At 36.1% G+C, this 13,607-nt stretch overlaps 1 protein-coding gene across 1 annotated transcript in view; it reads left to right on the top strand.

The window, feature by feature from the left end:
- Positions 1–13,607, top strand: part of LOC128652582 (mucin-2) — an 87,361-nt gene that overhangs the window by 47,570 nt on the left and 26,184 nt on the right. The window contains exons 15-17 of the mRNA XM_053705513.1: positions 12,796–12,870; positions 13,021–13,095; positions 13,283–13,345. Of these exons, the coding sequence (XP_053561488.1) occupies positions 12,796–12,870; positions 13,021–13,095; positions 13,283–13,345 (213 nt within the window). The remainder of the gene's footprint in view (positions 1–12,795; positions 12,871–13,020; positions 13,096–13,282; positions 13,346–13,607) is intronic.

The raw sequence follows: 13,607 nt of genomic DNA, 5'->3' as shown, positions 1-13,607 counted from the left end.
GCTGGTAGCTCCAGCATGGCCTCACAGGTTTTGGTATGTGGATCTTGTCCGGATGGCCTCTTGCCAGCTGTTGACTCTTCCGTTAAGACCAGACTTTCTGTCGCAAGGTCCTTTCTTCCATCAGGATCTCAAATCCTTAAATTTTAAGGTATGGAGTTTGAACGCTTGATTCTTGGTCAAAGAGGTTTCTCTGACTCTGTGATTGATACTATGTGACAGGCTCGTAAATCTGTATCTAGAGAGAGATATTATAGAGTCTGGAAGACTTATATTTCTTAGTGTCTTTCTCATCATTTTTCTTGGCATTCTTTTTGAATACCGAGAATTTTACAGTTTCTTCAGGATGGTTTAGATAAAGGTTTGTCCGCAAGTTCCTTGTATGGACAAATCTCTGCTCTTTCTGTTCTTTTTCACAGAAAGATTGCTAATCTTCCTGATATTCATTGTTTTGTACAAGCTTTGGTTCGTATAAAACCTGTCATTAAGTCAATTTCTCCTCCTTGGAGTTTGAATTTGGTTCTTGGGGCTCTACAAGCTCCTCCTTTTGAACCCATGTATTTCTTTGGTCATTAAATTACTTTCTTGGAAAGTTTTGTTTCTTTTGGCCATCTCTTCTGCTAGAAGAGTCTCTGAATTATCTGCTCTTTCTTGTGAGTCTCCTTTTCTGATTTTTCATCAGGATAAGGCGGTGCTGCAAACTTCTTTTGAATTTTTTACCTAAGGTTGTGAATTCTAACAACATTAGTAGAGAAATTGTGGTTCCTTCATTATGTCCTAATCCTATGAATTCTAAGGAGAAATCATTGCATTCTTTGGATGCTGTTAGAGCTTTGTATTATTATGTTGAAGCTACTAAGTCTTTCCGAAAGACTTCTAGTCTATTTGTCATCTTTTCCGGTTCTAGAAAAGGCCAGAAAGCTTCTGCCATTTCTTTGGCATCTTGGTTGAAATCTTTATTTCATCATGCCTATGTCGAATCGGGTAAAACTCCGCCTCGAAGGATTACAGCTCATTCTACTAGGTCAGTTTCTACTTCCTGGGCGTTTAGGAATGAAGCTTCGGTTGATCAGATTCGCAAAGCAGCAACTTGGTCCTCTTTGCATACTTTTACTAAATTCTACCATTTTTGATGTGTTTTCTTCTTCTGAAGCAGTTTTTGGTAGAAAAGTACTTCAGGCAGTGGTTTCAGTTTGAATCTTCTGCTTATGTTTTCATTAAACTTTATTTTGGGTGTGGATTATTTTCAGCAGGAATTGGCTGTCTTTATTTTATCCCTCCCTCTCTAGTGACTCTTGCGTGGAAAGATCCACATCTTGGGTAGTCATTATCCCATACGTCACTAGCTCATGGACTCTTGCTAATTACATGAAAGAAAACATAATTTATGTAAGAACTTACCTGATAAATTAATTTCTTTCATATTAGCAAGAGTCCATGAGGCCCACCCTTTTTTGTGGTGGTTATGATTTTTTTGTATAAAGCACAATTATTCCAATTCCTTATTTTTTATGCTTTCGCACTTTTTTTCTTATCACCCCACTTCTTGGCTATTCGTTAAACTGATTTGTGGGTGTGGTGAGGGGTTTATTTATAGGCATTTTAAGGTTTGGGAAACTTTGCCCCTCCTGGTAGGAATGTATATCCCATACGTCACTAGCTCATGGACTCTTGCTAATATGAAATGAATTTATCAGGTAAGTTCTTACATAAATTATGTTTTCACAAGTAAAAACCTGTAGCTGCTTGGTGACCACAATAAGGAGAGTCTGAAGAGCCTTGATGTGTATTCAGCAGTATCGGCGATACCGGCGTGTGACGTCACCACCTGGTTTTTGGCAAGCTGACTTGACTTAACTTCCACTTCCTCTCTCAAAACTGCAGCTGTCACAAACACTCAGAGCCTCAATGCGTTTCCCCGCCTTCCTGGTGGCTTTCTCAAGAGTAATAAGTGTTTATGAGCTACCATTATTTATACGCATGGAGTAACACTGCCATCTAGAGGCTTAATTTAAAATTACAGTATAGCATTTAATATTTAAAGGTGAGTCTAATTCATATACAAATATTGTGATATTTTCTAAAAATTGATACCTCCTTAAATACATCTGATAAAAATCAATATATATATAATATTTAAAAAGGTGCTTTCACCTACTACTACTACCATTATTAAAAACACAAATTCACATGAAACTAATCATAATTGTATAAAATATATAAATACACTAAATAACATCAATTTTATATATATATATATAATGTAGAGCACATGACTACCTAAATCTGGACCTAAAAGACTTCAATAAAATAATTAATAACGTTAATTAAAGGGATACTAACCCCAAATTTTTTCTTTCATGATTCAGATAGAGCATGCAATTTTAAGCAACTTTCTAATTTACTCCTATTATCAATTTTTCTTTGTTCTCATGTTATCTTTGAAAAAGCAGTACAAAAAGGTTAGGAGCCGGCCCATTTTTAGTTCAGCACCTTGGTAGCGCTTGCTGATTGGTTTGCTACATTTAGCCACAAATCGGCAAGTGCTACCCAGGTGCTGAACAAAAAATGATCTGGCTCTATAGCTTACAGTACTGCTTTTTCAAATCAAGATAACATGAGAACAAAGAAAAATTGGTAATAGGAGTAAATTAGAAAGGTGCTTAAAATCTCATGCTCTATCTGAATCATGAAAGAAAAAAATTGGGTTTAGTATCCCTTTAAATGAATGCAGCAATATCTACATCAACGTTGAGACCCCCGTGAGTAAAGGTCCCCAACTTATGAATCCAGAAGGATTCTCTTCTCCCTGAGGGCTAGTAAACGATCCCCACCTCTAGGGTCCTTAGGTACAGTCTCTAACCCTTTAATAGTTAAGGTGGATGGATCACAATTGTCATTCACTAAAATGTCTAGTAACACTGTTTTAATAGGGGTTTTTTATATTTGCCACGTGTTCACTAAATCTTTTTGACAGGTGTCTCTTCGTGCGGCCTACATATTGTAGGACACACTCACATTGTACTAGATATACTACATATACAGTTTTGCACGTGATACATTTTTTTTTTTAAATTCTTGTCCAGTTTTTTTTTTTAGAGACCACTAGTGATCTTTGTGGACTTTTAATGCATTTATAGGTTCCATTTAATTTTAAAAAAATTATTACATGATTTTTTTTGTTTAAAGAACCACTATCTTCCAGCTTACTTGGGGCTAATAAGTTCCTTAGGTTGGTATTCTTTTTATACACAAGATTTGGCCTATTGTCTAAATTATTATTTAATAATCGATCACTAGTACGTATTGACCAGTATTTGTTAAGAATACCTTTCACTTTCCTTACCCCTTCACCATATTGGGTTATAAATTTAACTGTTTATTGTTTTTGTATTATACCTTTGTCTTTTTTTGTTTATTAATAATGTATCCCTATCCATTATTTCAACTGTGGCCATAGTGGTTATGAGTTCATTCTCATTGTAATTCTTAGATTTTAATTTTTTTTTCTTTAAAATTTCAGCTTCCTCTTGATAGTCTGTCAATTTAGAACGATTACATCTAATCCTAGTGAACTAGCTCTTAGGGATATTTTGGATCCATTTTTTGTAATGACCATTATTAGCGTGCAAGAGACCGTTTTATCTACCTTTTTCCTATAATTTTTGTTTACTATTTTTATAGAAAATAATGAAATATATAATTCCAAAAATTCAATTGATTTGGTTTGAATATTACTTAGAAGATTCACATTATATTGATTGATGTTCAGATATTCAATACACTTTTTGGCTTCTATAATGGAGTTGTCCCAAATCATCACATAGTCAATGAAACGCTTGTTAAAAAAAAATCAAGTTACATTTAAATTCATTATCAGTATTCCAAACCAATTTATCCTCAAATAATGAGGTTTGCGTACAATGGGGCAAATTTTGTCCCCATCGCCGTACCACACTTTTGATGATAAAATTCCTTTTCAAATAAAAAGTGATTATGTTCCAATACATATGCTATACAATTCTCAAGAAATAGGTTTGTTTATCTAGATATATACCTTTCTTTTGTAGGAAATATTTACATGCATCTATACCTAGTTTATGGGGGGTTATAGTATAAAGGGAGGTTACATCACATGTTATTAAATGCATACCTTCCTTCCACTTAACTTTTTTCAATTCCTGTATCAAATGTATACTATCCTTTAGATGATATTGTAATTCTAGAACTAAGGGGTTGAGAAAATAATCGATATAACTTGATAAATTTAGCAGTCAAGCAGTCAATTCCAGACACTACCGGTCTACCTGGTGGATTCTCTAGTGTCTTATGAATTTTTGGCAGGTGATACATTACAACTAATTTGGGGTGTTCTTGATATAGGAATTTAAACTCATCACTAGTTAAAATTCTCTCTTTTACTTCATTATTCAATAATATATTCAACTCAGATAAACTATTAGTGGGGTTAGATTTCAACTGTACTATCATGCAAAAGGCGTAATGCCTCCAAGACACATACCTCCCTATCTTGTATAACAATTCTCCCCCCCCCCCCCCCTTTATCCGCTGGGCGGATACTAATATTCCCGTTACCCATTAATTGCTTCAAACTTGCTCTTTCATTTCTTAAGTTATCTGAGAAATCCTTTATCTACCTACATTTCAAGGTCCTTTTCTACTAGATTTTTTAAAAGTTTTAATATATTCACCTTTAGCGCATGTACAGGGTAAAATGACGAATGTTTTTTTTTTTTTTGCTATGGATCTAAATATCCCTATTTGCATTTATCTCAACATCCTCTTCATCCTGCAATGTATTTAAAGTTTCCAAGGAGTTAATATCGTCCCCAGTAAGGATACTTTTGTGTTTCCCTGCATACTCAGTTTTATTACTAAAGAACCTTTTCAGTGTAATTTCTTATAAACCTTTGAAAGTCAATATAGACTTGAAATTTATCTATTCCCTTTTTGGGAGCAAATGATAGACCTTTACTTAAAAGTGCCATGGAATTATTGTCAAACTCATGAGGATAGGTTATAGATGCTTGCCTTATTCTGATTTTTTTAATTCCACCTTGCGCTTTTTTAATTGTTTCTTTCTCCCCCCTCTACATCCTCTTATTGGCTGTACCTTCTTTTTCTGAACTGTCTCTCTTGTTCTTTTACATACATGTCCCTTCCTTGATACCAATCCCCCTTTGGGTAGGGGTTTTGTTCCCATCTCTGTTCCCTCCATGTCTCTGTGCTCGGTTTGAATTGTTATACAAGATAGGGAGGTATGTGTCTTGGAGGCATTACGCCTTTTGAATGATGATAGTACATACAAGAAGTTAAAATCTGACCCCACTAATAGTTTATCTGAGTTGAATATATTATTGAATAATGAAGTAAGAGAGAATTATAACTAGTGATGAGTTTAAATTCCTATATCAAGAACACCCCAAATTAGCGGTAATGTATCACCTGTCAAAAATTCATAAGACACTAGAGAATCCACCAGGTAGACCGATAGTGTCAGGAATTGACTCATTGACTGATAATTTATCAAGTTATATAGCTTATTTTCTCAACCCCTTAGTTCTAGAATTACAATCTCATCTAAAGGATAGTATACATTTGATACAGGAGTTGAAAAAAAAAGTTAAGTGGAAGGAAGGGGGTATGCATTTAATAAAATGTGATGTATCCTCCCTTTATACTATAATCCCCCATAAACTAAACTAGTTATAGAGGCATGTAAATATTTCCCACTATAGAAAGGTGTATATATCCAGATAAACAAATCCTATTTCTTAAAATTTGTATAGCATATGTATTGGAACATAATTACTTTTTATTTGAAAAGGAATTTTATCAAGTGTGGTACGGCGATGGGGACAAAATTTGCCCCATCGTACGCAAACCTCTTTATGTGGGGGGGCGGTTATTTGAGGATAAATTGGTTTGGAATACTGATAATGAATTTAAATGTAACTTGATTTTTTACAAGCGTTTAATTTACTCCATTATAGAAGCCGAAAAGTTTATTGAATATCTGAACATCAATGAATATAATGTGAATCTTGTAAGTAATATTCAAACCAAATCAATTGAATTTTTGGATTTTACTATTTTTATAGAAAATAATGAAATATATATAAAAAATTATAGGAAAAAGGTAGATAGTAACGGTCTCTTGCACGCTAATAGTGGTCATTACAAAAAATGGACCAAAAATATCCCTAAGAGCCAGTTCACTAGGATTAGGCGTAATTGTTCTAGATTCACGGACTATAAAGAGGAAGCTGAAATTTTAAAGATAAAATTTACATCTAAGAATTACAATGAGAATGAACTCCTAATCACTATGGCCACAATTGAAATAATGGATAGGGATAAATTATTAATAAACAAAAAAGACAAAGGTATAATACAAAAACAATAAACAGTTAAATTTATAACCCAATATGGTGAAGGGGTAAGGAAAGTGAAAGGTATTCTTAACAAATACTGGTCAATACTTACTAGTGATCGATTATTAAATAATTCTTTAGACAATAGGCCAAATCTTGTGTATAAAAAGAATACCAACCTAATGAACTTATTAGCCCCAAGTAAGCTGGAAGATAGTGGTTCTTTAAACAAAAAAATCATGTAGTAATTTTTTAAAATGAAATGGAACCTATAAATGCAATAAAAGTAGCTGTCCAATGTTAAGATCTATTGACCCACAAAGATCACTAGTGGTCTCTAAAAAAACTGGACAAGAATTTAAAATACATTTTTTTTTTTTTTTTTTTTTTTTTTTTTTAAATCACGTGCAAAAGTATGTAGTATATTTATTACAATGTGGGTGTAGGCCACACGAAAAAACACCTGTCAAAAATGTAGTTAACATGTGGCAAATATAAAAAAATACCCTGTTTAAAACACTGTTCCTAGACATTTTAGTGACACAATTGTGATCCATCCACCTTAACTATTAAAGGGTTAAAGATTGTACCTGAGGACCCTAGAGGTGGGGATCGTTTACTAGTCCTCAGGAGAAGGGAAACCTTCTGGATTCATAAGTTGGGGACCCTTACTCCTAGGGGTCTCAATGTTGATATTGCTGCATTCATTTAATTAACTTTTATTTTATTGAAGTCTTTTAGGTCCAGATTTAGGTAGTCATGTGAGATAGATATAGAGAGAGAGATGTTTCATGTGAATTGGTGTTTTTTAATAATGGAGGCAGTATTAGGTGAAAGCACTTTTTTAATTTTATTAATTATATATATTTTTTTATCAGATGTATTTTTAAGGCGGTATCACAATTTTTAGTAAATCACACTAAATTAGACTGAAATATTATCAAATGCTATACTGCAATTTTAAATTATGTAATAAATGGCAGTGTTACTCCATGCGTATGAATAATGGTAGATGGTAAAAACTCAGTACTCTTGAGAAAGCCGCCAGGAAGGCGGGGAAACGCGTTGAGGCTCTGAGTGTTTGTGACAGCTGCAGTTTTGAGAGAGGAAGTGGAAGTCAAGTCAGCTTGTCAAAAACCGGGTGGTGACGTCGCACGCCGGTATCGCCGATACTGCTGAATACACATCAAGCCTCTTTATGTGCATTATACTTCTATGTGTGTTAGTAGTAACAACTTGTGTTTATTAAAGATTTGTCTGTCAGATCTCACACTATTCTGTGGCATTCTGTTAAATTCAGCCTTCCAGATTACTCCTGTGATGTGCATTTGCCGACTGTAAGAACAGTCACCTCTTCAAGGAGCTGCAGGTTAAAGTTTGCTATAAGGATCAGTACAATTTCTGACAGCAATAAGGAAGAAAATATCCTATATATGTTGACATTGGACTGAACCTAATCACATCATACTGTTACAAGTAAGATTGTTTCAATCTGAAATTGTTATATTGTGTCTATTTTAAGTGTTATATTGTGTTTACTGGATCAGAGATAGCATCTCATATTTTGGATGAGTGAATTGCTTCTTTAAATTTGTTTTGTAATACCGAGGTAAAACCGATTATAAATGCATGCAGAGTGCAGACTCGGCAAATCCTCCTGCTTTGTATGTGAGCTGGGAAAAGGGGAGAGCACTAAAGGAAGCAAATGCTCTGCAAGGATGGGGTTAAATCTGATTAATAATTACTGAGATTAGAGTGCTCCACAAGGTTCTGGTACGCTTTCCACTGTTAGCTCAGAGTGTACACGCACCCAGTGATCATGCAGAAGGCGCTTGCACAGACCCGGTTTACTCGGCAGCAGAGAGCTAGCCTATACAAGCCCCCTCCTGTACGTCATAGGGGACGGGGCTAAAATTTGCATACATTTGCGGTTTAAAAACCGCGCCCGCGATTAATCGTGCAGCCCTAATATATATATATATATATATATATATATATATATATATATATATATATATATATATATATATATATATATATATATATATATATATATATATATATATATATATATATATATATATATATATATATATATATAGCAACAACTAATCGTCCATAATAAGCACCAGCTACTTCACTCCATTGAGATTATGCACATGTTACTGTGTTTTATGGTTGTGCCCTTAGCCTAAAGGACACCTACAAACTTTTAACTTTTTCAAAACAGTTTAAGTTTACAACTACTCCTGGCTTATGTGCAACCCAGAAATAGGATTCATCATTTGGATTGTTTATTTTAAATCGGGTGATTTGGGACTATGCTTTTCATGATATAGTGCTGAGCTTGTTATTTACACCTAGCCCTAGATTGATGGGAGTTATTTTAATTGATGTGCACTATTATCTGTTTGCACAATTATTAGCAGATTGCTTGCTATTGCTGATTTATATGTACTTTATAGGTAAATGTGTAAGGCTATATATAGTGATATGTACCAGATTCAACCTCTAAGTATATCTGTTATTTTTAGAGCGGACTAGATATTTTTCCCTAACTTTATAGCTGGTTATTTACAATTGCATATAGATATTCAAGAGCTATTTATTTAAGACACGATGAGTCCACGGATCATCTTAATTACTAATGGGATATTCACCTCCTGGTCAGCAGGAGGCGGCAAAGAGCACCACATCAGAGCTGTTAAATAGCTCCTCCCTTCCCTCCCACTCCAGTCATTCTCTTTGCCTACGTTAGTGATAGGAAGAGGTAAAGTGAGGTGTTACTTTAGATTTTTCAATCAAGAGTTTATTATTTTTAAAGTAGTGCCAGAGTGTGCTGCTTTGTTCTATGGTGTAGCCTAGTCCATATCAGTCTCTACAGGAGAGCTTTGGTGGCTTTAAAGCAATGGGAACTTGTGGGACATAATTCTCACTGCTCCTCCCATACTGATGCTGCCCTGCCTAAGAAAACCTGAAGGATTTTTACTCGGGACTTTCGTTTCTTTCCAGGTCCATGGGAGGGAGAGGACCTCTTAAACCTGGGTACTGCCTTGCTGCCAGGCAGAAAATGAGGTAAGTGATAACTTTTTTTTCTGGGAGTAAAGGATCTCAGAGTTTGGGCACTTTATTAAATTTCCATCTAGCCTCATTATATTCGGGTCAGAATCTCCTAGTTTTAGTAGGGGACATTAAGGCAGTTAGGACGCAGGCACTGGCAGTGTTTCTGCGATATCAGCGGTGTAGCATTTACATTGAGGCTATGGCGACTTGGAGCTAATTTGGGTAACGCCCACGAGGGGCGGAGCTTCTAATTGGCACCAAGGTTTTCTCTCCTCCCTCCTGACAGTATAATAGCGTTAGGAGGGGAGGATGGCGCTGTATAGATAACACTTCCTTCCTGTCACTTCCGCTTATCGGAAGATACGAAGGACTTTTTGCATAATTGCTTGCACTTCAGCCAGCGCTGTAATAAGTTCAGTTTGTAGACAAGCTTTCTGTCGCCTCAGCTGGGTCAAGCTGAGGTATAGTGTTCTGACAAATCCCTCATACATCTTCATAATTTAGAAAAAAATAAAAATGCTTTACTTTTAACATTTAAAGTGACAGTATCACTTGCTATATATTGGTTGTGTTCTTCAAGGAGCTCCGTTTGAGCCTATGCGTTCTTTACATATTAAGAAATTATCTTGGAAGGTTTTATTTCTTGTTTCTTCTGCTCGGAGAGTGTCAGAGCTCTCCGCATTACAGTATAAGTCTCCTTATCTTATTTTACATTCAGATAAGGTAGTTTTTACTTTCTAAATTAGGATTTCTTCCTAACGTTGTTTTCTGATCTGAACTTTAATCAGGTGATCTTTTCCTTTTCCTGTGTTCTAATCCTTCTCAGTAGGAAAGACCTCTGCACAATTTGGACATGGTCCATGCTTTAACAGTTTTACCTGCAGGCGACTAAGGACTGTCAACAGTCTTTCTTTGTGGTTTTCTCAGGAATACACAAAGGGTGAGAGAGCTACGGCTACTTCTTTCTTTTTGGCTGAAGAGTATCATGCGTTTTGCATATGAGTCTGCTGGACAGCAGCCTCCCCGGGAGAGTTACGGCTCATTCCACGAGGGCTGTTGCTTCCTCATAGGCGTTAAAAAAATTACGCTTCTGTGGAACAGATTTGCAAGACTGCAACTTGGTCCTCTCCTCAGTTTTTCAAAGTTCTACAAATTTGACACCTTTGCCTCGGCTGAGGCCGCTTTTGGGAGAAAGGTTCTTCAAGCAGTGGTGCCTTCCGTTTAGGTTCCCTGTCTTGTCCCTCCCTTATCATCCGTGTACTCTAGCTTTGGTATTGTATCCCACAAGTAAGGATGATGATCCGTGGACTCATCGTTTCTTTAAAAAGAAAAGAAAATTTATGCTTACCTCATAAATTTGTTTCTTTTTAGCCACGATGAGTCCATGGCCCACCCTGCTCTTTTAAGACAGGTTGTTAATTTTTGTAAACTTCAGACACACCTGCACCTTGGCTTTTCCTTTCTCTTCCTAACTTCAGTCGAATGACTGGAGTGGGAGGGAAGGGAGAAGCTATATATACAGCTCTGCTGTGGTGCTCTTTGCCTCCTCCTGCTGTCCAGGAGGTGAATATCCCATTAGTAATTAAGATGATCCGTGGACTCAATGTGTCAAAAAAGAAATACATTTATCAGGTAAGCATAAATTTTTCATTTTTTATGTTGGCATTAAGTCCAGTCTTACTTTGTTGAGGGGCTCCTTGCCATGGTGGAAAACACTTCGCATTGGTAAAGAGCTAACAATGATAAATATCCCGCTTTGGCGAAATTGGCAAAACCCTAATTATACATTTCAGACACCTCAACACCATCTAAGCGCCTCATCTAAGCTACAAAAAAGAGAGCCAGCCTCAGCCAGGACCATGTGGACTAGGGCTGGGCAATTAACCGCATATGCGTATTTTAAACCGCGATTAACCGCCGCAATTTAAAAACCGCTGGTTTTATGGGGGCGGGGCCTGGTGGGAAATCACGTCACGACGATCGTGCCGTTTGAAGACAATGCAAGGTGCCGGTCCCTGACCACCGTTAACTGAGTGACATGTTCTGGCCTAGCATATAGCTAGAATCAAATGCAAGGAATGGCCCAGCACTTATTGCCAAATATCATGGTGCATGCTGTCAGGATCCTGCACCAATCCCAAACAACTTCAGTGAATCAAAAAGCAGCAACACCGCTAGATATGCATCAAAATCCTTTTATCAGGGAGACATCACATAAAACAACGACGTTTCGGTCACAAACTGACCTTAATCATGTTATCATGACCGAAACGTTGTCGTTGTTTTATGTGATTTCTCACCAATAAAAGGATTTTGATGCATATCTAGTGGTGCTGCTGCCTTTTGATTCACTAGCATATAGCTAGGCAGAGGAGACGTGCACACAGCAGTTAGAAGAGGCGGCACTGCAGGTCATAGAGTGGAGACGTGGTCAAGGTGGGGTGGGTTGTTGACTCAGGCGAGCTTGAGGCAAGTAAGAAACTTGCACTAAGGCTGGATAAGGCAGTGATCTGACTGCACTGCCACTGTCTGTAGGGTTATAAATCTAAAGTAAACAAGCTCCAGGGAGGGGGAGGGAGGCTCCCTGGAAGTGAAAGCAGTCTGAATAACAGATGTGGCACTGCCCTGGCACATTATACCTGGAGATTTATCCAATAAAATATTTGTTTTTATTTTCATACATCTACACTAAGTAAAAAACATCTAATGGCTAATGCTTTACATACTTACAGTATATATGTAATGTAGGTGTTTGAAAATAAAAATTATTTTATTGAATAAATCTCCAGGAATAAGTATATGCAGCAAGTTATTCAGACTGCTTTCACTTCCACTGAGCCTGTCTTCCCCCTCTCCCCGGAGCTTGTTTAGAAAAGGAAGGTGTTTTAGTTTTTTTTTTTTTTTTTTTTTTTCCTTCCTTTTTTGGCTCGAAAATCGCAATTTTAATTTTTGCCTATATCGCCCGGCCCTAATGTGGACATGTTGACATTTTTGCATTTCAATGCAACATTTCTGAAAGAGTGAATATCAAAATGTTATAAACAGTGATATCCTACCTCTTTCTAGTTCTACCTCTTTTCAAACCGTTTGTGGTTTTGTTTTGCTTAATTGTAAAAATTTGTTCTGCTGCACGTATACTTGTGTTGATAAGTTTTAGTGTGAGAAGTTTATATGTGCATTTTATGTAAAATATAGGAAACAATTGTTTTTTTGTGTTTTTTAGTAGATTAATAGAAAAAATTATCTGCCGATTAATCGATTATGAAAATAATCGTTGGTTGCAGCCAATATATATGTGTGTGTATATATATCTATCTTTTTCTCGCTCATTTTTTTTTAGCCCCACTCACACTCTCTTCTCCTCCTGATGTGACTACGGTGCCTGTTGTGCCCATTGCTGATGTCAAATCTCTAGGTATTTTAATTGGGTCATTTATCAAAAACTAATTGGTCTTGGTATTCCCATAGTCCTTTAAAATTCCTTATATTAGAATTCCTAGAAATAAATTGCATGACAAATTGGCAGTATGAATATTTTTTTTTTTTTTGCCTCCTCACTTTTCAGCACCACCTAAGATCTCCCCACCCTCTGAGGTGACTGCGCTGCCTTTTAAGCCCATTGCTGAAGTCACAGCTCCAGGTATAATGATTACTTGGGATCATTTATCAAAATCATATTATTTGTGATGTTCTATTGCTGTCTGTTACTAAATATTCACATTCATATGTGAAATTAGAAATTAAATGGGTGACATTTTGTCTTTATGAAGATTCAATTCCCCCCCCCCGCTCTTCTTTTTTCTTTCTTTTTTTCTTTTTTTTTTTAGCCCCAACAAAGATCTCCCCTCCTACTGTGCCTGTTGCGCCCATTGCTGAAGTTACAGCTCCAGGTATTATGATTGATTTATCATCATTATGCTGTTGGTATTTCTATGGTGCTTTTTAAAAGGTGTCTTACTAAACATTACATCATATCCCTAATCTATCACAACTTATAGGTCTACAGTATCTGACATTTTAGCAGTATAAAATATAAATAAAACCTTCACTTTTTTTTTTTTTTTACCTTTTTGGGATATTGAGTTTTTCAGTGGATGATTCTCACTCACTTAACACCCCATTATAGTTTTTCAATGTTAAAGAAAAGATAAA

Source organism: Bombina bombina, chromosome 3 (assembly GCF_027579735.1).
Source record: "Bombina bombina isolate aBomBom1 chromosome 3, aBomBom1.pri, whole genome shotgun sequence".
NCBI classification, from domain to species: Eukaryota; Metazoa; Chordata; class Amphibia; order Anura; family Bombinatoridae; genus Bombina; species Bombina bombina.
This window is presented reverse-complemented; position numbering and strand designations above follow the sequence as displayed.